Here is a 23,832-nt window from a genome sequence, read left to right as displayed (position 1 = left end):
CTGCATTCACACACCTGGAAGGAGCCGGATAATCCCCAATTTACCCAGGAAATGGAAATGAATCCCAAATGACAAAACCAGCCGGGCTCTGCCCCACTCGTCCTGGGGGGGGGGGCTGCCCGGGGACAGGCCGGTGGCAGCCCACGCCATGGGACATCTTCCCACCTCAAGGAGCGAGAACAACCCCAGCGTGCTGGGAACAAGCCCCGGTGCCGCTCCAGGGCTGAGTTTGGGATGCCTGGAGCTGGGTGACACCACCCTGCTTTGAATCCACGGAGAAACCGGACGTTATTTTAAGGTATTAATGCAGCAGCGCAGCCCCAAGACGGCACGCAGAGGGAAGAAGATGAGGTGCGGCACGTCCTCGCTATGCCACGGAGCGGGCAGCGCCGAAAAGGGAGCGGCAGACAACAGTGATGCTCAACAGGATCTCACGTTTATTATTGAGAAGTGATTAATGGTGAAAAGAAAGGCAACGCCCATTCCTCATTGGCTTAACAAGAAACTGAAGAAACATATTCACTACACATTTTACAATATTTCCTTTTTTGTTGTTGTTGTTTTTGTCCAAAATTCATTTTCCTGTAAACAAAACGAGTTTTTACCACTGTTCTCAGCTTTCAAAAAATCAAATTAATCCCGACTTAATCTGTAAATCCGTATAATGCACAAGAACAGAACATTTCTTAGGACTCCTAGTACTTGACTTTTGAGTAACAAAGGGTCAGAGAAAAATGAACCACCTTTAAGACACAACCTCGTGGACAAATTTCTGTTCAATTCTTCTTAGGCCAAAACCCCAACTTCCTCGTAGGATTCCTCCTCTTCCAGGTGTGGGGGGGTGGGGAGCAGGAGGGGGAGAAAAACCAAAAAACCCAGTTACTCCACTTTCCGTGGTGGATGTTACAACTCGGTGTTCCAAGTGCAAACGTCAAAACCAGGGGAAGGAGGCGCGAGGGGGTGGAAGGAAGGGGAGCGGCGGGGTTTAAAAATTAGAGAGGGAAAAAAAAAAAAAAAAAAAAAGAAGGCATATGCCACTTACGGACTTTAAAATCCGAAAAAACATAGTAAAAAGACAAAAAACAAAGCGTATGCTCTGAAATCACAACCAAAGCCAAAAGAAAGGGGACAGTTTTTACCTATACTCTACCTAGAAGGGATTTTTTTTGTTGTTTTTGTTTTTTTGATTTTTTTTTAAGTCCTATGTCTTGTGAAATTCCAATACTTTTTTTTTTAAACTGCAAGTTTGTAAGAGTCTTTTTGAAGTCAATGAAATTAAGAAAAAAAAAAAAAAGTCCTAATTCTTTCTGGGATATTTTTGCTCTTTCTTTCTCTCTCTGAAAGATAGCTGGGATGCAATCTCTGCTGCAGTCTCTGGGGGAGGAATGGCCTTTTTACTTGACACGGCCTTGGCGTTCCTGCAAAATAAAAAAAAAAAAAAAAAAAAGAAAAGAGAACATGTTAGCCAAGCCTAATTTTATTCAGCGCTTTCACACATCAGCATTTCAACACCTGGATCTGCGATGGAGGCCTGTCCCACGCCAGCAAAGTCCGCAAACAGAAATACTCTGTTTGGAGGAGGTACCGCAGCCACGTACAGCTAACGTGCCGACGTTTCACGCTGCTTAGGTCTACCAGCTCATCGCATTTCCCCTTTACGAGGGCTGCAGACAGCACAGCTCCGCTCCCCTTCCTCCCTCCTCGCTCCCGGTACCACCCATCAGCGGAGTTACGGGCTCTCCCCAGGCCAGACATCGCCAAGGCTGCTCCAAGCCAGAAATTTAACAGCATGAGGAAGAACAGGGGAAAAAAACCAACCCATCAACAATTTAGAAAGACAAACAGAGGAAGAATTGGTGGGGAAAAAAAAAAAAAAGTGAGTCTACGTCAGTGCTGAAGTTTGCAGCTGCAGTCAGTGCAGGGACAAAGCTCCTCACTCCAGGACACGGACCCGCAGCACCCGCAAGACATCTCGGTGCCATCTCCAGGCTGGAAACCAGCAAAGCAGAGCTCTGAGCTGGAGAAGACTTGGGCAGCTTTGGGAGTAGGGCTCGGGAGTGCTGCGGGGGTCAGGCAGAGCCCCTGCTCTGGGGAGAAGGAGGGGGAAGCGAGGAACCAACGCCAGGGCCCAGCTCTGCCTGCGTCCAGCTGCTGCCGGAGCAGGGCAGCCCGGCTCCCCGGGCACCGCGGGTGTTGCACAGACCTCGTGGCCTCACCCGAGCTCACAGTTGAGCATCCAAGCAACCTGCAGCTCAGACCTAGGGAGTACCGACCGCTGCCTCGGTCCGCAGGGCCTGAAATAGCCCACAGCTACCAGCAGAACACCTCACTGATAACCCTGAAACCTACTGATGGCATCTGACTTAAAAACCAACAAGTTCACAGGCCTCCCAAGGGTTGATGCCCCAGGGGTTTCCCACCAACTGCTGCTATCACCCCCTTGGTATTCCCCCGCATGTCTCCTCCAGCACTGGAGGAACGCACTGTCCAAGCGCTTGCACCAAGCCGAACAGGCAGCACAGCGCCAAATACACCCAGGCATCAAGGGCTACTAAATCCTCTCCTGCGCCACGTGCCACAGTCTCTTCTCTGTTAAACCCAAATCAAACCCAGCAGCTTTGGACAGAAGCGAGTTTAGACTATCCCAAAGGGTTAAGAGACGCTGCCCCAGCCCACGTTCAAAGTGCCATTTCCAGATCATATGACACCACCTCAAAAATAAAACTGACAACTAAAGGGCTCTTGGCTGATGCTCCTCCCCGCCTCTTAACTGCATCTTCACCGAGCGCAGGCAAGTCCCTGCAGTCTGTTGTGTGAAGAGCACTACGGCGTTTCGGCTCTGGCTCCCACGCTCAGCGGCAGAGTGAGTTAATTGCCACCTAAGCCAGTCCCGAGAGGTGCCAAGTCCATCCCGCCTGCACAGCAAAGCAACACCTGCAGTAGGTGCCTGCTGGCAGAGCAAGACCACACGGGCTCTCCCTTGCGTCAACTTATGTCACTCAGAGAGAAGGGACACTATCAGGGCTCTGACGAACCGAAATCTGGTTGTTTCAGCGCAGGATGCTTCCCTGCGTGTCTGCTGCTCTGCCCGGGGCTGTGTCCCCTGACAGGAGGGCAGTGGCAGAGCTGTCCCATGTTAACTCAGTGATCAGAGGGCACATTCCCTTCCGTCTCAGCGGTTCACTGGCAGGGGGAGCACACCACCTCTGCTAGAAGCATGCAGGTTGCTCGAAGAAACAATGTCCTCTGCCACCACTGCTAAATCTGAGGAGAACTCATCTCCAGACGCTTCAATCCCAGCCTAAGAGTATGTACAGCCCTCTATTCTTAGAAACCTTCCCAAAAAGGGCGGCCTCGCATCCAGCCCGAAACAATACCCCAGGCTTTGGCAGCCCCTCGGCCACACGCACATGGTGACCCCAGGAGCTCCAGCTCCTCTGCATGAGATGGAAGGCAAAGCAAGCCCTGCGTGATGCTGTGCACAGGCTGCCTTCTGGGGAGGAAGGCACACATTCCCTTCAAGAATATTTGCCCCACATAAGTTGATTTCATTCTCCTTTGGTCAGTCTGCCCGAATCCATTGCAGGTGCTATGTGTTGCTAAAAACCACCATTGCACAACAGAAAACAAACAAACAAACAAACAAAACCAAACCCAACCACCTACCATGGTGGGAAGCAAAGGCAGTCTTGAACGTGAAGTAAAACAAGTGCTGCAGGGAAAGCCACAAATCAAAAGGAAGGTGCCAAAGCCTGTTCCTTCTCTGCTGCCTGGCTCAGCAGCCAGCACGTTATGTTAAACAAGGACAGATGGCAACGTGACGCATTCCTTCGGGAAGAAGCCGCAACTGCCTGAGCTAATGCCTCTGTCTTCCCGGATGCAGACACGGGATAAGCCGGCTGCCAGGTTCAATCGACCCCCCCCTCGCCATCAGCAGCCTGGGCCAGTGTCCCGGGATGGCTGCAGACGGTGGCTGAGGGTCCTGATGAGCACACCGGCCCGTTAGCTGACCAGATGGACCCCTGATTAGTCACTTCTCCTCCCCGCTGTGAAGGTGAGCCCGTTCCCGAGGCCAGTGTATGTTTAAGACAGGGAGCAGGAAACAGGACCCAGCCTCGGGGCAAAAGTGACCCCCACATAAAATCCCAGTGTGCCAGAACAGAAGGCATCACCTTCAAAGGAGAGGCTAGAGCAGATGTCCCCATGCCCCTAAGCTTGAGAGGGGGCCAGAGACATGCCTGAAGTGGACATCTTAATTTCAGGGTGGAAAACAGCCCAATTTTTCTCAACCTAGTCTTCCGTTTAAAACCTCCTGTGAGTCAACCTCAAAATACCGTCACAGAACTACCCCTCCCCTCCATCAGCGCTGTGAACAGTACCCCAAGGAGCTCGCCACGGAGAAATGCAGGGTGACGTCTAACCCAACCTGCCTCAGGCTCTCGAGGGGTTGACTTTGACACCTACCTTGGGCTGTCCTGCCTTGCCCTCCATGAAGAGCAGGACTTTAGGCACAGCCAAACCTCCCCCCATCCCCGGGGGACACCAGCCATGAGTTCTGCTCAGCCAGGCAGGCTCTGCCGTGGGCACTGCCCGCAGGGCTCCATGGCAGGGAAGGAACAGCTCTCTGCTCTCCACTAATTTCAATATTGCTTTTCTCACTCTTCTCCAGGAGATTCACATCCGTTCTCTTGTGTCTCCTCCTGGGAAAGGGCGGTAGCCAGGGCCTGAAGGATTTTTACACCACCTACTAATCTGCCAGCCCAACTGCAGTACATCCCGCAAACACATTTTGGTCCTTGGGGTGTTACGGAGTTACAAGTGAGCACCCAAATCATAACAAAGCAGCAGATATACCAGAACACATAGTAAGGGTCAGCGGTGTTGCAAACGTTTGTCCTTCCTGGCTCATCCTCCTCTGAAATCATGGGCTGTGGGATGGCGTAACCCACAGCCCACCAGCTATGGGACAGCCCAGAAGCCAGAGCAGCATCTGCACGCACACGCTGGGCTTCGCTCTCACATATACTCCCTGGAGGGCAATGAGATTCATCAGAAAGTGTTTTACTCTCTTTGGCTGCACTTCCATCACACCTGTGCCGTGTCTTATTGATCCTCATGGGAGGAGCAAGAAAAAGACACCAGCTCAGACTCTCATCTCCATCCATCAAACATCTCATCAACTGGAGGGGCAGGAGCATGGCAGCACCGAAATGGCTGAAGTGCAAAGCGATAGACCGATGACTAGAAAGACACATGCCATCGCTCAAATCAAGCATTGGCACCCACATGTCACTGAGAGCATGCTTCTGGGCTGGCGGTGTTTAGAGGCACCGAGCTCAGACAAGGCGAGCATGTGTAAGTAGGAGCCCTCTGTAATCATCCTGCTTAAGCCACTTTAGTCATGTCACCACTGTCCCCAGGGGGCTGCAGCAATGTCACAAGCTGGGTCCTGATAATAGCAACTGAACAAGCTGGTGGAGAAGGCTGATGAGAGATTACGTTATCTAGTCACGCTGTGGGGAGCCAACAACAACAAAAGGCTCAAGAGTTTGTATGAGAAATGATGACAATAGGTGATAACGTTGCACATTTGTTCAGAGACTCTTACCTTGATTAACAACAAACCTTCAACCTCAATAGTCCTCCAGCAAGGCTATTATTGCCACACTACAGCTGGGGAAATAGAAGACTATAATCAAAGGGAGGGCCTGGAGAAGAACCAAGAGCATGGGGCCCAGCCGTGCAGCATACAAACCGTGGTTTATTTGGACCCGTCTGATCTGGAGCAGAGTGTAACAGCCCGAAGACATCAGGCAGGCCAGGAAGCAGTCTCAGTTTCAAGCTGAAGTGGTCCTACAAGCAAAAAGGCACCACCCTCCCAGTACCTGCCCATGAAGGAACAGCAGGAGATCACTTCATTAAGACTATGGTCTGTGCTAACAGTACCATTCCCCAAAGGGCCGAGACACCCAGCAATCAAATACCGGCCTCAAGACACGCACATGCAACTCTCGCTCATCCAGACCCCTCGCTCAACCGCCCGACTCAGCCCACCGTGCCTGCTGCAACGATGCGGCGGTTTGCTGCTTGAATTCTCCTCCCAGCGCTGCCGCCTGTTGCGCGCTGGATGCAATCCTAGCAAACAACGCAGCAGGATAGCCACGTGCCCATGTCTCTGAGGCAAACGTCTGACTTGCCTTAGAAATCAGGAGTTACAGCAGCCCGTTGCCTCGGACGTGCCCAGCACAGCCTTCCCAGAAGGATCAGCTCAAGGCACGGTCAGTCAGCATGAATGACGGACGATGCATCACTTTCTTATTATGCTCGTCTGCTCCACAAACAGCCTCAAGTCCTAACTGATTTACAAACCAAACACGAGGTTTTCCTGTTGTCAGCAGTAGAAAGCCACCAGTTACAAAGAAAAGCTACATCCTAGTCTGCCTCACCTAGGAAAGGGGATAAAATAATCATATAGTGACCTGGTTATAGGCAGATGTCTTCATCCGACCTCCCGTTGATGTAACGGAGCTCACCACTGAGAACTAAGACAGAAGATATGCAAATATAAGTGATTCTTTGTCAGAGCAGGAAAGAACTTTTGTTTTACAAATCGAAATCTACCAGAGCAAATCCAAATATCCACACAACCCCAAATGGGACAAACTTACATCACTGAGAAAGCACAAGCCAAGCAGGGACATAACCCTGCCAGGTCAGTCCCTGCAACTCAGACTTTGCCCCCCAAAAAGCAGAAGGCAGCGGGAAGCAGCAGAGTGTCCCCTGCTGCCACCACACCGAGCACACATGGCCGGGCAGTTAGGAAGTTCTGGTTTCCTCTTGAAAACCCGCACACACCACGGCATTGCTACACACCAGTCACTCCACCGTTTAGAAGGATGTGAAGTCATGGAGAATAAATAAAAGCCAGCAAGATGCAATTCTTCAGGTACAGCTGTAACCCAAAACATGCCTTAACATCAGGGAACATAAACACCACAGTGGCCACGCACGTATGAGATACCGAACTTCCATGTCAGAGCAATTAGCTAGGGGTAAGAAGGACACAAAGAGTGCCAGGACTTGCCGTGGGTGCCAGCGGGTTTTACACAAGTGGGGTGGTCCCAGCAGGCACACCGCTGTGCCCCAGCATCTTTCAAGGCACCTTTAAAACTGATGCAACCAGTTGCAAAGGATGAACCTCTTCTTGCTTAAACATCACACTTGATTGCGTGAATAAAGCAGCCCAATTCCCATAAACATTTATAATTACCCTCCCATAGAGAGCCTTGTCCCACAGGGCAAAACTCATGCAGGAAACAGGATGGCAGAAAAGGTAAGAGCGTACATGAATATTTAGAGCAAAGAGCAATGCAGAGGCAGCTCGAAGAGGCAGCTCGGAGGACTCCCAGTGGCATTCCACGCGAGGACGACTGGGCTCCCACTAGGGACTGGAACTGGCCTTGCCGGCTTTGGAGCACAAGCAAAATAACAGCACACGCTCTTTCAAGTCATTAGGATGGAAAATAAAATCCTTCTTGTCTTACAACAGGGAGTCTTTATTCTTCCTTGTCACTACAAGGCATGAGAAGTTTGCCTCGTTTCTTTGTGCAGTTTGCCAACACTTCCCATTTGGGCAGCTCAATCTCTCTATTACAGAGAGGGGCACTTGGCTTCGACCTGTCTGCCCACCCTGAAATCCTCACAAAGCAGCGAAGAAGGTGAATAGCATGGACAGAAGTAATGGGAATAGTTAATGTGAAAGTTTAAACAAACAGCATTGAACTGCTGACAGCACTTACCAGAGGCTCACCCTGAGCATCGCACCAGAGTTTTTGACCTACACCAGATACAGCAAGGTGTTTATTTTTATTTTTTTTAAATAGACCAGTATTCCTTCTCATTTGGGTTCACACAAAATGTGTTTCGTGACTTTGGTTGCCTTAAATCACAGCTCACACAGTAAGTATTAGCACTGGAAAAATGAGTGCCACATGACTCTCTAGAAAAGGAAGGACCCCCACTTCAATGTTTCAAAATTTTCACTGCTGGAGAGTTAATAAAGCCTTTGCACTGTCCTCTGTCGCACCATGCAAGTGTAATGCCAAGGACTGAATGATCTTGTGCGGAGAAAACCTACGGAGCTTCACTGGAACTTGTGGTTCCACGTATTCATAAAAAGTCTAGAAAGAGGAGTGATAATAAAGTGACACAAAGTTTACTGACGATACGAAGCTATTGAGGGTAATAAAAATAGCAGCCAACTGTGAAGAAATAGAGGACTTTGTGAGAAAAAAAAACAGCTGAACATAACAGTGAATTTGGTCTGCCTGGTTTAGATAAGTGATGCACGTGGGAAAAATCCCTGTCCTAACTCCAAGATGACAGGCTCCGAACTGACCATTAACAGCTGGAAACAGGAGCTCAGGGTTACGATCTACGACTCCAGGAAAACGCCTACCGTCAAGAAAAGTCAACATCGTTCAGCACAGAGCACATCACTACGCCTTTATACAAACCCAAGCATAGATGCTGAGCAGCGTGTGTTGCTCTGCTCCTCTCCATCTCTACGGGCATGCAGAACTGGAAAAGGGTCAGAAAACAACAACAGGGATGAGCAAAGGACAGAAGGGCTTCCATCTGCAGAGCCACCACGCTCTAGCAATCGAGCCTGGAAGGGAGACGACTGTAAAAGCAGAGCAGGCACAGAGAAGACATTGAAATCAACTGCTCACCGCCTCTTCCAGCACAAGAACTAGGGAGTATCACATGAGGCAGACTCAAAAAAGGACACGTTTCTTTACACAACACATAATTAAGCTGAAGAACTTGCTGCTGCGGGATCCTGAGGATGTTCAAGGAATGCATCAGAATCTTGGACAAGAAGAGAAATCATGAGCTATTAAAGACAGAGAGAGACATCCTCTGGGCCAAAGAAATTCCTGAGCCACCAATTGTTAAAGGCAAGGAAAACCTTCAGAGATGGATTAAGTATGTGCTTGTACTGTCCTTACAGGCATTTGCTCTCGACCGTGTTACTGTTAGCTGCACACAGAGCTTTTTACTTGGAAAAAGAGAGCAAGGATGCTTGAGCAGTGTCTCGCTACGTGTCCAGCAGACCCGCAGAACTTGCGGCCACAAGGGACGCAACATTACACTACACAGACTTATGGTCTGACCATAAGTGTGTTTGAGGCTAAGATACCACCTCCATCCCAAATAAGGCAGAAGAAATACTTCGTGCTACAAGAAAAAGAAAACGCACTGCAATATTCTGTATTATGAAAGGACAAGAGGAGATCTATTTGCCTACTTCTGTCAACCGTGAAGAGCTGAATTCACAAGCTCAAGTAAAAGAGCCAACACTCCCTATAGCCATTTGTGTGTCCCCTCATTTTATTGCCACTTGAAAGAGAACACAAAGCAGTATTCACTGGAACACAGTTTTATATTTCAAATTCTTTTTTTTCTCCTTTAAATGTATCAAGCACTCGAATCAGCTGAACCGGAAATCAGGCTGGCTTGCAACAGCCAAAAGGTTGATGATCAGGGCTTCCCAACTACTTAAAAGTTTGCAGATAATGATGGGAAAATCTCTGAAATCATTTTATGGGAGATGGCACCACATTACAAATAACAGAGCAGAGAGCAGAGCAGAGCCTTCCCTGTGTGTACAGATACACAAGGGGAGGGAAACTATAATAGCGTGGTTTCTTTTCCCCCCAAGATTAGAAACAAAAGAACAGTTCTAGGTAGATTTTATCTACATCTTCTAAACTGGTATTATAATAAAAAAAAAAGTTCTAATGATATGGAACCAGAAATGCAATCTTCATTCTTCATTTCCAAGTTCTTGCTGAAGAACAGCTTACAAAATCCAAATGCTCTATTATTAACTGCTGAAATGCACTATTACATGACTTATACACAATTAAAAAGCCTCACACTGGGCAGCTAGTCACTGGAAGGAGCTACAATCAACTCTCTATTCCAGTCATCAGCTTGGATGATGACAATCCTCATTAACGGAGACTTCCCTGGGTAACTTCACCGCAGCAAAAGCACGGTGGCACTGTTCGAGCTGGCAAGCGCCCAGCGTTTTGCACCACTAAGGAACTGGTTTATTAACTCACAAGCCATAAGATAGTACAATTACTACCAGGTACAAACAAGAACATCCAGGAAAATGAGAGGGCTCTAGTAATTGCAGCGAAATGATCGCACGGTACAGAACAAGAAGCTTCCTCAACACATGCCTGTCTCATAACACTTTATTGGAGATAAAAAAGAAGAAAGCAACTTCTTTCAGACAAAAAAAACCCCCACTGTTGCAGAACTACATCTTCATTAAGAAGAAGTGAGGAATGTTGCGCATGAAGCTATTCTTGATGCATTGCATATACACAAGGCTGACATATCAATGTACTTCAACAGCTTTCTTGGCATCTTAATCAACTTTCAGCAACTTCTTGTGACCCACCGCACTTGTGCGCCAGACAGAAAATCCCAGGAACTAACAGGACCGTGCCTGGATGATTTCACTGAACAAAACGGCTGGCAAATACTCATCTTCCATGGAAAACTACTTCTTCTGGAGAAGTAGCTGTTAATAAAATAACCTGAAATACAAGGCCTGTGTTGGTAGCTATTAACCTCAGTGTCAGCAAGTTACCCAGATTGCTTGAAAGAAAAAAAAAAAGAAGCCACTGCTGATGACATCTTACACACTCCCTGCTCGCATACCAAACCCTCCACGCTGTTTCTAGGGAATTGGCCAGCCATGCAATTTCAACTTCACTGCAGAAGGAGGAAGAGCAGGTTTTGATTTTTTTTTTTTTTTTTAACATTCATTTGAAGTCATTAGTACGCTCACAATGAATGCAATTAACATATTTATAAGAACAATCAGGTTCAGGGTATTCTGCCTCGGAGCTGAAACCACCCAGCTGAGGCAAAGACAACCTGTATGGGAGACAGTGAGAAGCTTCGCTCACACCAAGTGATCATCACCACTCCTCCAGAAACAATTTTAAACAGCGCCTCTCGACAGCTCCTTCAACCAACCAGTCAACTCTGAGCATTGTGTTTTATAGCGTTTTATTATTCTATAATATTTTAATATGTTATGTTAATATTATTTTCAAGACTGGTAACAAGATATTAACAGTGAGCGGCAGGGCTATGAGGCAAGCGCCACAGGCTTGCTCTTCCGCCACTCAACTTCCACTTTAGTTGCAGTGAAATGGCTCCCAGCTGCTCCCGCTTTGGGGATGGGGAAACAAACTCCACCGTCTTACAGCAGAAAACAGGGATTAGAGCACCAGTCAGATCTAAGCCTTCCCCTCCAGTCTTCTTCTGCCTTTAAACGAAGCCAGAACACAACCAAAAATACATGAGAATGCTGTTAAGGGCTTTGCAGTGCTGACTTAAAAACACCATAAGCACAAAGCACTCCTTATGTCAAACAGCCAGCACCAAACTACTAGAAAAAGCAGTACGGTTTCTGTTTCCTCGCTTAGTGGGCAAACGTACAAGCATGGACGCAGACCTACAGGATTTAAAAGACCTGGAAATAAACCGCGTGCATTGCCGAACAGCAGAGGGTATTTGCAGCAAGGAAATTCTGTCCTGGTGTATCAATCAATGAACTTCACTATGGCCAGGATTTGGAGCAGAAAAAGCAAATAGCCTTGGGATGACGGGGTGAAAGGAACCGTGCGAGTGCAAGCAGCATTCCCCTGCTGTCCCGGGAAACAGCTGGCTTTGCCCGGATATGCAGTATCCAGGAACCGAATCTTGTAGTCAGAAACACTGACCTGTGGGATATGGTAAAGCCAAAGCAAATGCAGCACTAGCCAGGATGACAAACCGTGGGAGAAAGAAGTGCAAGCCCACCCTATAGGAAGCATGCTCTGTCCTCCCCACCACAATTACCACTTAGGGAGAAAAAAAAAAAAAAAAAAATAGCTCTGCAAAATATATCAGAAAGCATGACTTTCTTAGAGTGACTGTGAAATAGTCTGCCAGTTTCAAATAGGCTCATGTAACGCCACTTAGTTTTCCCTTAAATCATATTTTCTAAAGGGGGCAGTGACACTCGCAACTATTAATACTCCTTTAACCAGCAGATGGTGTCAGCTGAGACATAAAGGAGCATGTTTCCGGAAATAATAGCTCCAATCTGGCGAATCACACCTTTCCGTTTCGTGTCTGGTATACCTCAGCATGAAAAAAACCCACAAAAACCCACCCCATCCTGCACAGCTCATCCTGACTCAACACCCACCAAAGTCCCAACACAGTGTGTCTCTTATCTACTGCAAACCTGACAACTGAACACTTTGGCTCCAGAAGGGACAGGAAAGGACTGGTTTTCATGGGATATCCTTCCTAAAATCCCTGGGACCCGCAAATAGCCAAGTACCCCAACCTTGGGCAAGGCAATGGGAGAAAGAACCAAAATAAACTCCCCTTAAGAGTTGATATTCATTGCTTTTCCAGAAAACAGAAGCTGTTAACCTTTCACGTGCAAGCTGATCACTAAGATCTTTACACTGAGGTCACTGCAACATTCCTAGCAATACCAGTGTATTACTACAGGCTAAGGATTTTTTAAAAAAAAAAACAAACAAACAAAAAAAAACAAAGGTAAAACAGTCCTTACAGGGAAGCTGGTGAATGCTCTACCACAAAAGCAGCTATTAAGGGTTTCAAGAAGTCCTAAACTGCTCCAGGTAGGGTTGTACTGGGAGTCAGCGTCATCATTTTGGGTCAGGAGAACATACAAACCTTTTAAAAAACTAGATTAGTAGAGCAAAGCAAGACACTCAAAGGACATGGAGCTTAGTCTCTGAGGTCAAGACAGGCACAGGCAGCAGAAAAAGGCAAGCAAGAGCACGATTTCAGTGTTTTCAACGCTGAACCATTTCCCCCCTTCACCGGCCAACGAGATCAGCATGAACAAAAAGCAAAGCATTTTTCATATGATTTCTGGCAACTATTTTAGGGAATTCTGAAGAAGTGACTCTAACAGTGAGAAGTATAAAGGAATATCCAAGAGTTCCCAGACTTTCACAAGAGGTCATCCATCTGCTCGGGTAGCAAGCAGCAATCAAACTGCAAATCAGACAAAGGTTTAGGCGAGTTGAAGCCAAGTGAAACAATCGCAGCTTGCTCGAAGTTCAAAACAAGCCAAACCTTGAGACATTTAAGCTTCAAGGAACAGGAATGCAGAACATTAACATATCGCCGCCATCCAAAGACTGGTGGCAGAGACAAAGAGCTGGTAGCAGTGGGATTTCCCCAACACAAAAGCAGCTTGACAGACCACAGGCAGGGAGCTGCCCCACCGGCTGCTGCCAGAGCAGCTTTTTAACTTTCCAGTGCCTCAACTCTGGTTTCTGATTTATTTTTTTTTCCTCCAGGCGATTACCTGAGATGCTTCAAGGCAGACATAGCACAGCTTGGGCATTTTTGCCACCTACAGTCCCAGGGTAACCATCAGCATTGTCCAGGGAAAAAAAAAAAAAAAAACAACCCTCCTTGAGCAAAACCGACTGCTTCTCAATGAAACCATGAAAGAGCAGTTACAGAAACCCCAACCATCCTCAAGGCTGCGTCAGCGAGCAATCGAGGAGGTCAAGCTGCTGCTGAAAAAGACCAAGTCACTTCCTCTGTGCCGGATGTCGCAGGGCAGGGGCCCTGAGCGTGCAACAAAGCGTGAGTCAATGGTAAAAAGCAAACACCAATTGTGTATCTACAAGGCTCTATCCTTGCCGATGAATTCCAGGGACACATGACTAAGTTCCCTTTCAAAGAATAAATGTTTTCCTAATCGACCACTTCTGCACCGGAGCGCCACGCTGAACCAACTCGAGCATCATTTCGAGAGGAGGCGCTGGCGCACTGAACGCCCATCAGCTGCTGTTCCTGCTCCCTGCCCTCGTGCGTCAGCGCATCTCAAAGAAATTGCAGAAAGCAGAGGAGGAGATTTCAAAATACAATTGGAGAGATGAGTGAAGATGGTTTACAGTTTTAAGAAAATTGCTAAGCCACATTTTTAATACCTTATCGATTTTCAGGCATTACAAACAATTCGCAAACACAGCAGACGAGACCATCCGTCTGTCCACTTTTCCCCCAGCCTTCCCCGCTCCGTTGCTCTTCCTTCTGCTTGCTACCTGCTTACATTTACCCACTATTAACTCTCCTCATCCATCCAACCCCCACCTGCCCTCCAGCAACATTCCCCCCCTCTCCTTGCATCCTCCCACTGTGCCATGGTCTGCCCCTCTTGCACAGCAAACTGTTGTTCCCTAAAGTCACATCTGGAGCGTACGAGAAGTCCCGCTTCCCAAAATGTCCCGCACAGACTAGATTTCCAATTGCATTCAAAGCCTCAGTTAGTAAAAGAAAAATCACCACTTCATTACAGGCTGGATACCAGGCAGAACAATTTTAGGACGTGAAGTCAAGCAAAATATTCAGGTTCTCATACAAATCAAGTTTACACCTCCACACCTTGCAATGTATTCCTCCCTTGCAGATTTTCTTCCAGCACTTGAAGTGCCAGGGTATCAGTTGCAAAACGTGACCACCTTTCTGGATGGGTGATGCTATTTATACAGACAATGCTCCAAGTAAAATATATTAAAAAAAAAAAATTAAAAGCTGCATTTACTGTCACGGTGAGTTGCAGCTCCTGATTCAGTTCTTCAACTGTTGGGTGGGAAATTCCCCATCGCTGAAACTAAAGAGATCATCAGAAAACTTGGCAAACTGTGCTAAAGCTAATTCGTAATCACCGTTTTGATCAAATACAGGCAAGACCCCTACTGTGAGGAAGGTTGGCCACAGGTGGCTTTAATGCAGCTGTACCCCAGTAAGATACAAGGCCCACCGGGCACTGAATTTTGGGCAGAATTTTCAATTAGCAATCCTCCCCTTAATGAGTCGATGACAGCAAGCTTCAAGCACGGCTCACGTGCCATGCTGCTGGGCAGTGCCCACGCAGGCGGCAGCCCACCAGCTTCAAATACAGCCGAGCTCGCTGCCAAGAGGAACATAACGACCCGCTCCGCGTCCACCAGAGAGAGGACAAGCAGTCACAGACTGAAATTGCAGCAAGGGAGATTTAGGTTGGGCATTAGACAAAGCCTTCTAACAGGAAGGATAATTAAGCGTAGGAATAGATTGCCTGGGGAGGAACAGGAACTGCCGTTCCTGAAGGTTTTACAAGCGGTGGGAAACATCTGTCACGCTGACCCCACTTTGGGTAGGGGGTGGATTAGGCGGCTGTTCAAAGACCCAGCTCTGTTTTCTAACAACTCCCCAAACCCCCCACTGATCTCTCCCTACTTTTAAACTGTCCCGATCCACGAGCTGACAATAGCACAGAAACAGATTTCGTGTAGAATACAGCGCTTGGGAAAGGCTCAGATTTAGAGCAAGCGAAGGGCAGTCGATTGCAGGCAGGGGCTGGGCAAGCCTCCTCACACCTTTAAGCTCTGCCGGGGTGCTGGCACCCATTTCCACCCCAAACAGGGGCTGCCGTTTTGGTAGCAGGTTCCACATGCGAGCATGCAGCTAGCCAAAAGGCAGACTGATGCCCACCAACCTTGCTGACAAGCCCACGCCTTCTGGCCCCAGATTTACTCCAACGCGAGGCAGCCCTCCTCCATCTCCTGCCCCACAGGACTTCGCCGAGACAAACAAACAAGTTACCTTTTTAACATTTTCCTCCTCCTCTTGGCGTTTCTCATAGTGTGAGAAGTCATCAAAGATGGAGGTGGTGTGCTTGTAGGTGGCAATGATTTTCAACACCTGCTTAGCCTTTTCCAGAGGCACCTCCTGAGTGTCCCTGGAGTTGGTCACTGGTTTATTCTCGTTGTTCTCTAGGCGAATGTGCCGCAGCTGGCTGTTGGGAACGTCCTTCACAAAAATCCACCTGACATCAAAACGTCCCTTCCACTTGTCCTGGGACCACACACCCGCACATGTGTTATAGTCCACAGCAGATTTCATTTCTGCTACTCCGCAGAAGTGACCACTACCGTTGACACTGAACAGTAAGTAAACGGGGCCTTTCCCGTTCATGGAGCGATAGGCGGCATCCAGTCTCTTGTTGCCGTGCTCTGTACTGCACCAGATGTTATATTTAATGGAACGGTGGATATCGTCCTCAGAGTAACTCTTAATGATGAAAACCCGGCCGTGTTTTGGGTTCCAGTCAAAATCCTTGGGGTTGTAGTTATTGATGGATCTCAACTTCTCCAAGACCGGGTGCGGCTCCGAAGGAGCAGAACCAGAACTGGCCTGAGACTGTCCCACTCCGTTACCGTCCACTCCGTTTTGACCAAACCCGTTGCCACGATTACGAGGGGCGACCCAGCGGGTGGGCTGAGCTGCCTGCTGCGGCACAGGCAGCTGGGCCGGCTGCGGCGGCGGCGGGGGCAGCGGCTGGGGCTGCTGCCCGCTTGAAGCCTGTGCCACCGGTGGGCTGTTATTGATCTGCTGACCCACGGGCTGGGGGGACACCTGGGCTGGCTGCTGACCAATATTCTGAACTAAGGCCTGCGACGGGGCTTTTGCCACCGGCCCTTTGTTATCCCAAGTTCCAATATCCATGTTGTGTTTTATCGGAGGCGGTGGAAGACTTGAACCTGCAATGCCATTCTTGGTCTTCAGCTTGGGCTGCTGCTTAGCCGGTTTGCTAGCGATGTCAGCCCAGGAGGTCGGCTTTGGAGGAGCAATAGTAGCCGGAGGCAAACTGTTAGATGCCACAATATTACTGGTAATGGATCCGCTACCGACAGCCGAACCAACGACTTTCGGGACGTTGCTTGCAACATCTGTGCTGCCCAGCTTCAGAGCTGCCATCCCTTGGTCAATGGTGTTCATGCCAGGAGCCTTGTTCAGAGTCTCGTTAGCAAAGGCAGACTGCCCATCAATCATCGCTCCACCCAGCGAGCTAGGGGCATAGGCGTAATTGCTGCTATAGCCAGAGCTTTGAGTGGATTGTCCCTGAGAACTGTTATTCCCCCAAGCCGAAAAGTCAATCCCACTTGGAAAGAAGTTAAAGCCGTGCTGCCCGAGAAATGGAGTGCTGCCAAGGGCCCCTGGCTGCCCGAACATGGCGTCTGGGAGAAAGTGAGGCTCCCCGTTGCTCAGCTGTCCGTAAGAGGTTAGGTAGGGCATGGGTGGGTCGCCCCCCGTAGACCAGGCAGCTTCACCTAAGGAGTAGGAGAATCCAATGGAGGGACTGTAGTAGTTTGGTAAGTAGGAATCGGACATTGCAGTGTATGCATTATTCTGGGGAAAAAAAAAAAAAGGCAAACCAAAAAATAAGCACTGAATTGTTAGAATGAGCTGAACAAATTTCAAGGGACCAGGAAAAAAAGCCATCTTCGACTTCCCGTGCCCCACCCTTCCCTACCTTAGGGCTGGGCAGATAAACAGGCCCGGCCTTGAACACCTCCTTTGTTAGGAGTGCTCTAAAAACTGTTTCATTGCCAGAAAGATTAAACACAAAGGCTTAGCAAGCTTCCCAGGCTCAGACGGGATCGCATTGTGCTCCTGATGCACAATGTGGGACTGGACACCAGACTGCCCCAGAGCTCCTGCTCAGGCTATGAGCACAGTACCTTACCTACCATCCAAATATTATCTTCTACTTTTTTGTAGCTACTAGCAAAGAGTGCTTTTCTTGCCTGGGTAACGTACATATCTGCCTTTATTTTGCCGTTTGAGGGGAGGTTTGGGGAAAGGATCCAGAGAGAAGTGGAATATGGAGAAAAAAGGTCCAGTGGAAGTACACTGCCAAAAATGACTGCCTTTTGCATAAGTTCCTTCCTTAAACTTATTACCCATAAAAACAGCTTTATCACTACAATTTAAAGTTTGAGAGCTCAAAACATTCCAAAAACCTGCAAACAAACAGGGATTTAAAGCCTCATCCTCAAAACACAAAACGCTCCAGTGCTGTGGGCACACAGTAAAAAATACCTGAAAACAGGGAGTAATCGATAGGTTTCAATAGCAGCCTTTTACAGCATGGTGACAGCAGCAGCCCAAAAAAGCAGGCTTCAGCTCTGGAGAGGAAAAAAAGCTGCTCCATGCCCGTGACTCCCTTTTAAAATCCAAGTAGCCTTTAGGTTACGAATACAAAGGCCTAATTTTACAATTAGGGAACTCTAAGACAGCACCAAGATTTGCTTACATGAAAAACATCTGTCATTTTGCATTCAAACCAATGGCCCCTCCGGGGAGTGGTTAAAGCCACACTAATGGACATTATCATCCCGTAATTTGAACCTGTGCACAGACAGCCTTGTGCTATACAGCCGCTTACATGCCAACCCAATGCAGATGAGACGAAAGTCAGATTCGGTTCCCATTTAAAAGCTTGGCTTGCAGCAGGCTCTACTCCATTTTTTCGTTGAATCACGTTTTCCCATGCCAAGTGCAGCTCCCAAAGGACTTCATGCCATACTGAAATCTATGGAGGCTCTCAAGATGGCTCTGGCACCCTCCAGAAAAAGCCAGTTTGTCTCTCCACCTTCCACTGAGTTAAAGGAAAGCAACAGGTTTGGGGCTAACTAGGTTAGCCCCAACTTCACAAGAATTAATAGGAATTATTTAACATAACGTGTTGAGAGACAAGGTTTGTTTCGTTGTATAAAACATTAAAAAGCTTTCTGTGACACTTCGTGGTGTGAATGAGTGAAAGAAAACTCAGAGACACTCTCTCCAGCCTTTCCTTTTCCCAAAAGCAAATAAATGACAAAACTAACTCTTATCCAGGACAGTTTTCTTAAGTGAGGAACTCACTCCTGCTAAACCCAAACCAAACAGTCTTTAGGGCTCAACTTGCCCAAAAGCACGAATATTGACACAGATTAATTTGTAAGACAAATGAAGGAACTTAAAAAAAAAAATATGATTATTTCGAACCAGCAAAGTCTCTTCAAAAGATAATCCCCTCAATTACAAGAGTAACAATATGCTCTCAATCAGCTTTAATGGAACATAAACATGCTGGCCCATACCTAAAACCTGAGCCCAGCAGGCAGAGTAGCTGTTTCCTCTCTGCAGGCTTCTCCCTCAAAGAACATCGCCGTCAGATGAAAACCTGTCCTCTTGTCACCTCAAAATATTTCTTACATGCCATTATACGTTTAACTTCATGAGATATTTTAATGTAGTCTGTATTAAGCTATTACCTGTAGAGTACTCACCAGCTACACTCACGTAGTAAGGCGGGAGCACAGGAGTTAAACAGCAGTTGAGCAGTACCAGCTCAAAGCAGATTTAAGACAGGCTCACTGCTGTTCACTACCTGAACGTCTAGCATCTAGCGCTACGCTTGGCTATCAAACACGCCACCTCGCTCTGCTACCCTGCACTCGCACAACTGACACAGTTACTGATTAGTATGCAAATAAAACTTCACCGGCTTTTAGTTCTCTCCAATGACTAAGACCTTTTGTACAGTTATTTCCTCAAATTCACTATTCCTCTTCATCTCAGACTAGAACCAGGGTTTAAGCTTACTTAGTGTTGCCATTGAGCTTTAGTACTTTCGACTGTTGAAGAACCACTTACTGTGTATCTGAGCTTTAAAATACACAGTAAGTTCATTCCCTAGGCTGACAAACTAGTAACAGTCGCACCCGAAGTAGCAGCTCCTGAATGAAGAGTCATGAAACTTTACAACTTGCTTACCTCACACTTGTGTAGGGAGCTCAGAAAGCAATTTCAGAACCCCCTTGCATTACTCTGTGGCAGTGGGCTGCGTTTGATTGATTTTTCAGAGCCGTACCTGTAACTCCCTTTCCCATCTTCAGAGAAGTTCTGCACGCATTGATGCCTTTGGATTTTGAGCCTGGCTGGGTGGCACAGCAGAACCATGGCTCCCTCCAGGCTGAACCCTAGGCTTTTGTTTTCTATCATATCGAGCGTCAAAACAGGGATGAGAGCTGACAAGCTACACAGCATGGTGAGAAACTGAAATAAGTTACCCTAAAGTTTCATCCAAAGTTAACGTGGTGGTTTTACCTCACTCCTGCTGAATTTCTAGAGCGACAGCTCTCCCCCTCCTGAGGCGCGCTCCAATCACTTCCCTATTTTTAAAATGTATTTTTACCAGTGTGACACACGCAAAAAGAAACTAAATATTCAGAAGTTCTTCACCAAACATGCAAAATAGGGTAAAATATCATGTTGCTTCTAGCATTTTAGTAACCTTCACTCTCTTTAGGAGATTTAAATAAAACTAAACTTTGCAGGAAATATGTCCACACACAGAAGGAAGCTGGAAATTTGCAATGTTAACTTCTGGGACAGGAAAAAACTCCACCATTAAATGACAGCTACTAGGAAAATAGCTAGTTTTATTCAAGACTTGAGAAAGTAATCACACTCTCTTGCCCTATGCAGGGCAAAATTAGTCTTGTAACTTTTTAGGGAGCTGAATGTAGTAAATTATCCTAATGGACAGGCTGAATTCTTAAGATGATGAACAGCTGATGGGACCTCAAAGAATATTTAGCCTCATATCTTTAGCACAGACTAGGAAAATACGTGTTGAAAATTTAACTGAGACAGAAACCTGCTCTTACGTTCCAGTAAAACATGCATCACTTATCTGAAAAAAAAAAAAAATATACTGACTAGTAAAAATGATGAAAAAAAACCTCCAGAAAAACCAGAACAGCTTATTTTTACTAACCATGGCTGGAGGGGAAAGAGAAGCCAAGAAAATGAACTAACTGCTCCAGTGCCACTACAGATGTTTATCTATAATGCTTACTTGTAACATCTAATCAGCTGAACCCCATCTGTTATGTGTCACTCTCCTACCACTCATTAAGAAAAACAAACAAAAAACAGTTAACAGTGGAGCTAATCTCAAATAGAAAGTTAAGAGGAAAAAGCAACTGGAAGTCTAACTTTCAGGAGCTGATCACAAGCTTTCCAGCGTGCCCTCTAACTAAAGTTCTCAAAAAGTCTTAACAGCCTTTATCACATGTATGTTCTGTGGGGTTTTTTTTTGGTGAAAAAACAGAAAACCCCATGACACGCATTTTCAGTTTACTTGGCTGAGAGATAAGAACATTGATAGTATCCTTCCAAAGCCCTCGGAGCGTAACTGCATCGTGTGAAGCAATTTCACAACGCAACGTAGTGTATCTCCTCATGTGGTGTAAAGAACCAGAAACCAGCAAGGAAACAAGGTCATAACAGTAAAACTGAAAGAGCAGAAATGGTAACTTCAAGGCAGTTATGTTGAAAAAAGCTGAACATCAACTGTAGGAAGTCCTTACACCCTCAAAAAGTTGCTAAAGCCTTTATACTTCACCTACCACAATCTCATGGTATTCAGTGTTTTCTGCCTGGATGAATGCAGGTATAAAATGGCATATTACAGTAAAAGCTGGCAAACATCAAAATGCAATCGGTGGAGATGGGGATGCCAAATCTGCCTTCACCAGAGAGCAGCAGGAAGCCCCCCAGCACTTTTGGCCCCTCATGCCCCTTAGCAGCTACTCTTACTCACCGGTCGGGCCTGGGGACTCAAGTAGGGCTCAAAGTCATCATCATTTAACCCATCCTTCTGATGCACAGATCCGTTTTGCACTGAGGAAAAGATTTCGAGCGTTAGAAGGAACTCTGCTGATAAACTCGAACGTTTACCAACTTTAAAGACACACCGTATAATAAAACTATTGCTCTCTAGCTTAGAATATACCACGCTTAGCCCAACAGAGAGCAGAAAGCCACTTCACCACCGCGCCAACGCTCTTTAACAGCAAACTTTCCCCAGCCCCAGCGGCCACGATGGACCCCACAGCTCACGCTTTGGGTTGGTTTTTTTTTTTTTGTTGTTGTTGTTTTTTTTTCTCCACCCCGCTCCGCTGCGTGAAGCCACAGGGACCCGAGGCCGTGCCCGGCGCGTTTCGGCGGCCATCCTCCTCATCCCTCCCCCGCGGGCACGCTCCCCGCGGCCGCAACTTCCCGGCGGGATCCCCCATTTCCCGGCCCTCCCCGCCGCCCCCGGGCTCTCACCTTTGTTGCCTTGGCCCTTGGGTCTCTGGCGCGGCATGGAAAGAGAGAAGGAGTGCGGTCAGTCAGGGAGAAGGGGGAGAAGGGAGAGAAGCGGGAGCCCGGCGAGGCCCGGCCGCGCCGCAGCACAATGGAGGCGCGGCCCTGTGGAGGGGGAAGGCCGCGGCCGCCGCTCCCCTGCCGCTAGGCCCCGAGCCGCGGCCTCGCCTAGCGGGCCTGGCCCCGTACGCGGCGAAGGGGAAGGCCGGGCGTTGGCGGAGGGGGTTCCTACCTGCTCCAGGAGGCTGCTGGCCGACATGGCTCCGCGGCGGGGCTGCGGGCGGGGCGGGGCGGGGCGGCGGCGGCGGCTTTTGTCCGGGCGCGGGCGCGGCGCGGCTGCCTGGCGGACTCGGACTGGCCCGCGGCGGCTGCCTGGCTGGGGCGACGCTCTAGCCACCCCCCTCGCCTCTCCTTCCGGCCCCGCGTCTATGGCCCCGGCCCCGCCGCCGCCTCAGCGCCCACACGCGCTTCCCCGGGCGTCACGCGGCACCGCGCGCGCGCCCCGCGCTCCCAAGCACAATGGCGGGGGGGGGTGGGGTGGGGGGGTGGGGGGTGAGGCGCGGTGCATGCCGGGCCGGCGGAGGACCGGCAGGATTAGCGCCCCCTGTCGGCCGGGGGAGGGAGGGCAGGCGGGGGAGTCGTGGTGCTCTTAAAGGGACAGGCGCCCCCAGTGCCCAGTGGGGCTTTCCCAGGGGAAAATGGCAAACGGCGGAGCCTGGCTGCAGCGTCCCACCCCCTGGTGTGCCCTGTCGCACCCCGGTGATTTAGGTGTCACAGAATGACAGAATGATTTGGGTTGGAAGGGACCTTAGAGTTCATGCAGTGCCACCCCCTGCCCTGGGCAGGGACACCTCCCCTCAGCCCAGGTTGCTCCAAGCCCCGTCCAACCGGGCCTTGAACACCTCCAGGGATGGGGTGTTCAAGGGGCACCTTGCGCCAGGGGAAACATTTCTTCCTCATATTTCATCTAAATCTCCCCTCTTCCAGTTTGAAGCCATTCCCCCTCGTCACATCACTCCATGCCCTTGTAACAAGTCCCTCCCCAGCTCTGCTGGAGCCCCTTTAGGCACTGGAAGGCCACAATAAGGTCTCCCCGGAGCCTTCTCCTCTCCAGGCTGAACCCCCCCACCTCTCCCAGCCTCTCCTCCCAGCAGAGGGGCTCCAGCCCTCCCGGCATCTCCGGGGCCTCCTCTGGCCCCGCTCCAACAGCTCCGTGTCCTTCTGCTGTTGGTGACCCCCAAGCTGTATGCAGTACTCCAGTTGGGGTCTCCCCAGAGCAGAGGGGCACAATCCCCCCCCCTCGCCCTGCTGGACGCACTGCTGGGGATGCAGCCCGGGATGCCGGTGGCTTTCTGGGCTGCGAGCGCACATTGCCGGCTTGTGTTGAGCGTCTCTCCCACCAACACCCCCAGGTCCTTCTCCCCGGGGCTGCTCCCCATCCATCCACCCCTCGCCCAGCCTGTGCTGGTGCTGGGGGTCGCCCCGACCCCCGGGCAGGACCCTGCCCTTGGCCTGGTTGAACCTCACGAGGGTCGCACGGACCCACCTCTCCAGCCTGTCCCGGTCCCTCTGGTGTCCCCATGCTCAGGGCATGGCCCCCAGCCCAGCACCCCAGGGGCCACGGCAGCCCCCCAGGACCCCCGGGCAAGGGGCACCCCTGTCCCGGCCAAGAGAGGGGCAGAGCTCGGGCAGGCAGAAGGATGTGGTGTGAGTCTGGATTTGGGGGGAGCGTTC

At 49.0% G+C, this 23,832-nt stretch overlaps 1 protein-coding gene across 1 annotated transcript; it reads right to left on the bottom strand.

The window, feature by feature from the left end:
- Nucleotides 1-414: 414 nt before the first annotated feature.
- YTHDF2 (YTH N6-methyladenosine RNA binding protein F2) lies at nucleotides 415-22,413 on the bottom strand. The gene is made up of 5 exons (XM_082500392.1): nucleotides 22,331-22,413; nucleotides 22,063-22,087; nucleotides 21,554-21,633; nucleotides 15,721-17,307; nucleotides 415-1,418 (listed from the first exon to the last, which is right to left on the bottom strand). Exons 1-5 carry the CDS (start codon nucleotides 22,355-22,357, stop codon nucleotides 1,395-1,397), a joined length of 1,743 nt encoding a protein of 580 aa, XP_082356518.1. The 5' UTR covers nucleotides 22,358-22,413; the 3' UTR covers nucleotides 415-1,394.
- Between the last annotated feature and the right edge of the window lie 1,419 nt (nucleotides 22,414-23,832).

This window comes from Vanellus vanellus (assembly GCF_965231255.1).
Source record: "Vanellus vanellus genome assembly, contig: HAP1_SCAFFOLD_1430, whole genome shotgun sequence".
NCBI classification, from domain to species: domain Eukaryota; kingdom Metazoa; phylum Chordata; class Aves; order Charadriiformes; family Charadriidae; genus Vanellus; species Vanellus vanellus.
Note: the sequence above shows the minus strand (reverse complement) of the source record. Positions and strands in the feature narration are given on the sequence as shown.

Coding starts and splice junctions, on each gene's coding strand:
- YTHDF2 (XM_082500392.1), bottom strand. CDS start 22,357: ATGTCGGCCAGCAGCCTCCTGGAGCAG. Junction 22,088..22,330: donor CCAGCAGCCTCCTGGAGCAG/GTAGGAACCCCC, acceptor ATGCCGCGCCAG/AGACCCAAGGGCCAAGGCAA. Junction 1,419..15,720: donor AGGAGGAAAATGTTAAAAAG/GTAACTTGTTTG, acceptor TTTATTTTGCAG/GAACGCCAAGGCCGTGTCAA.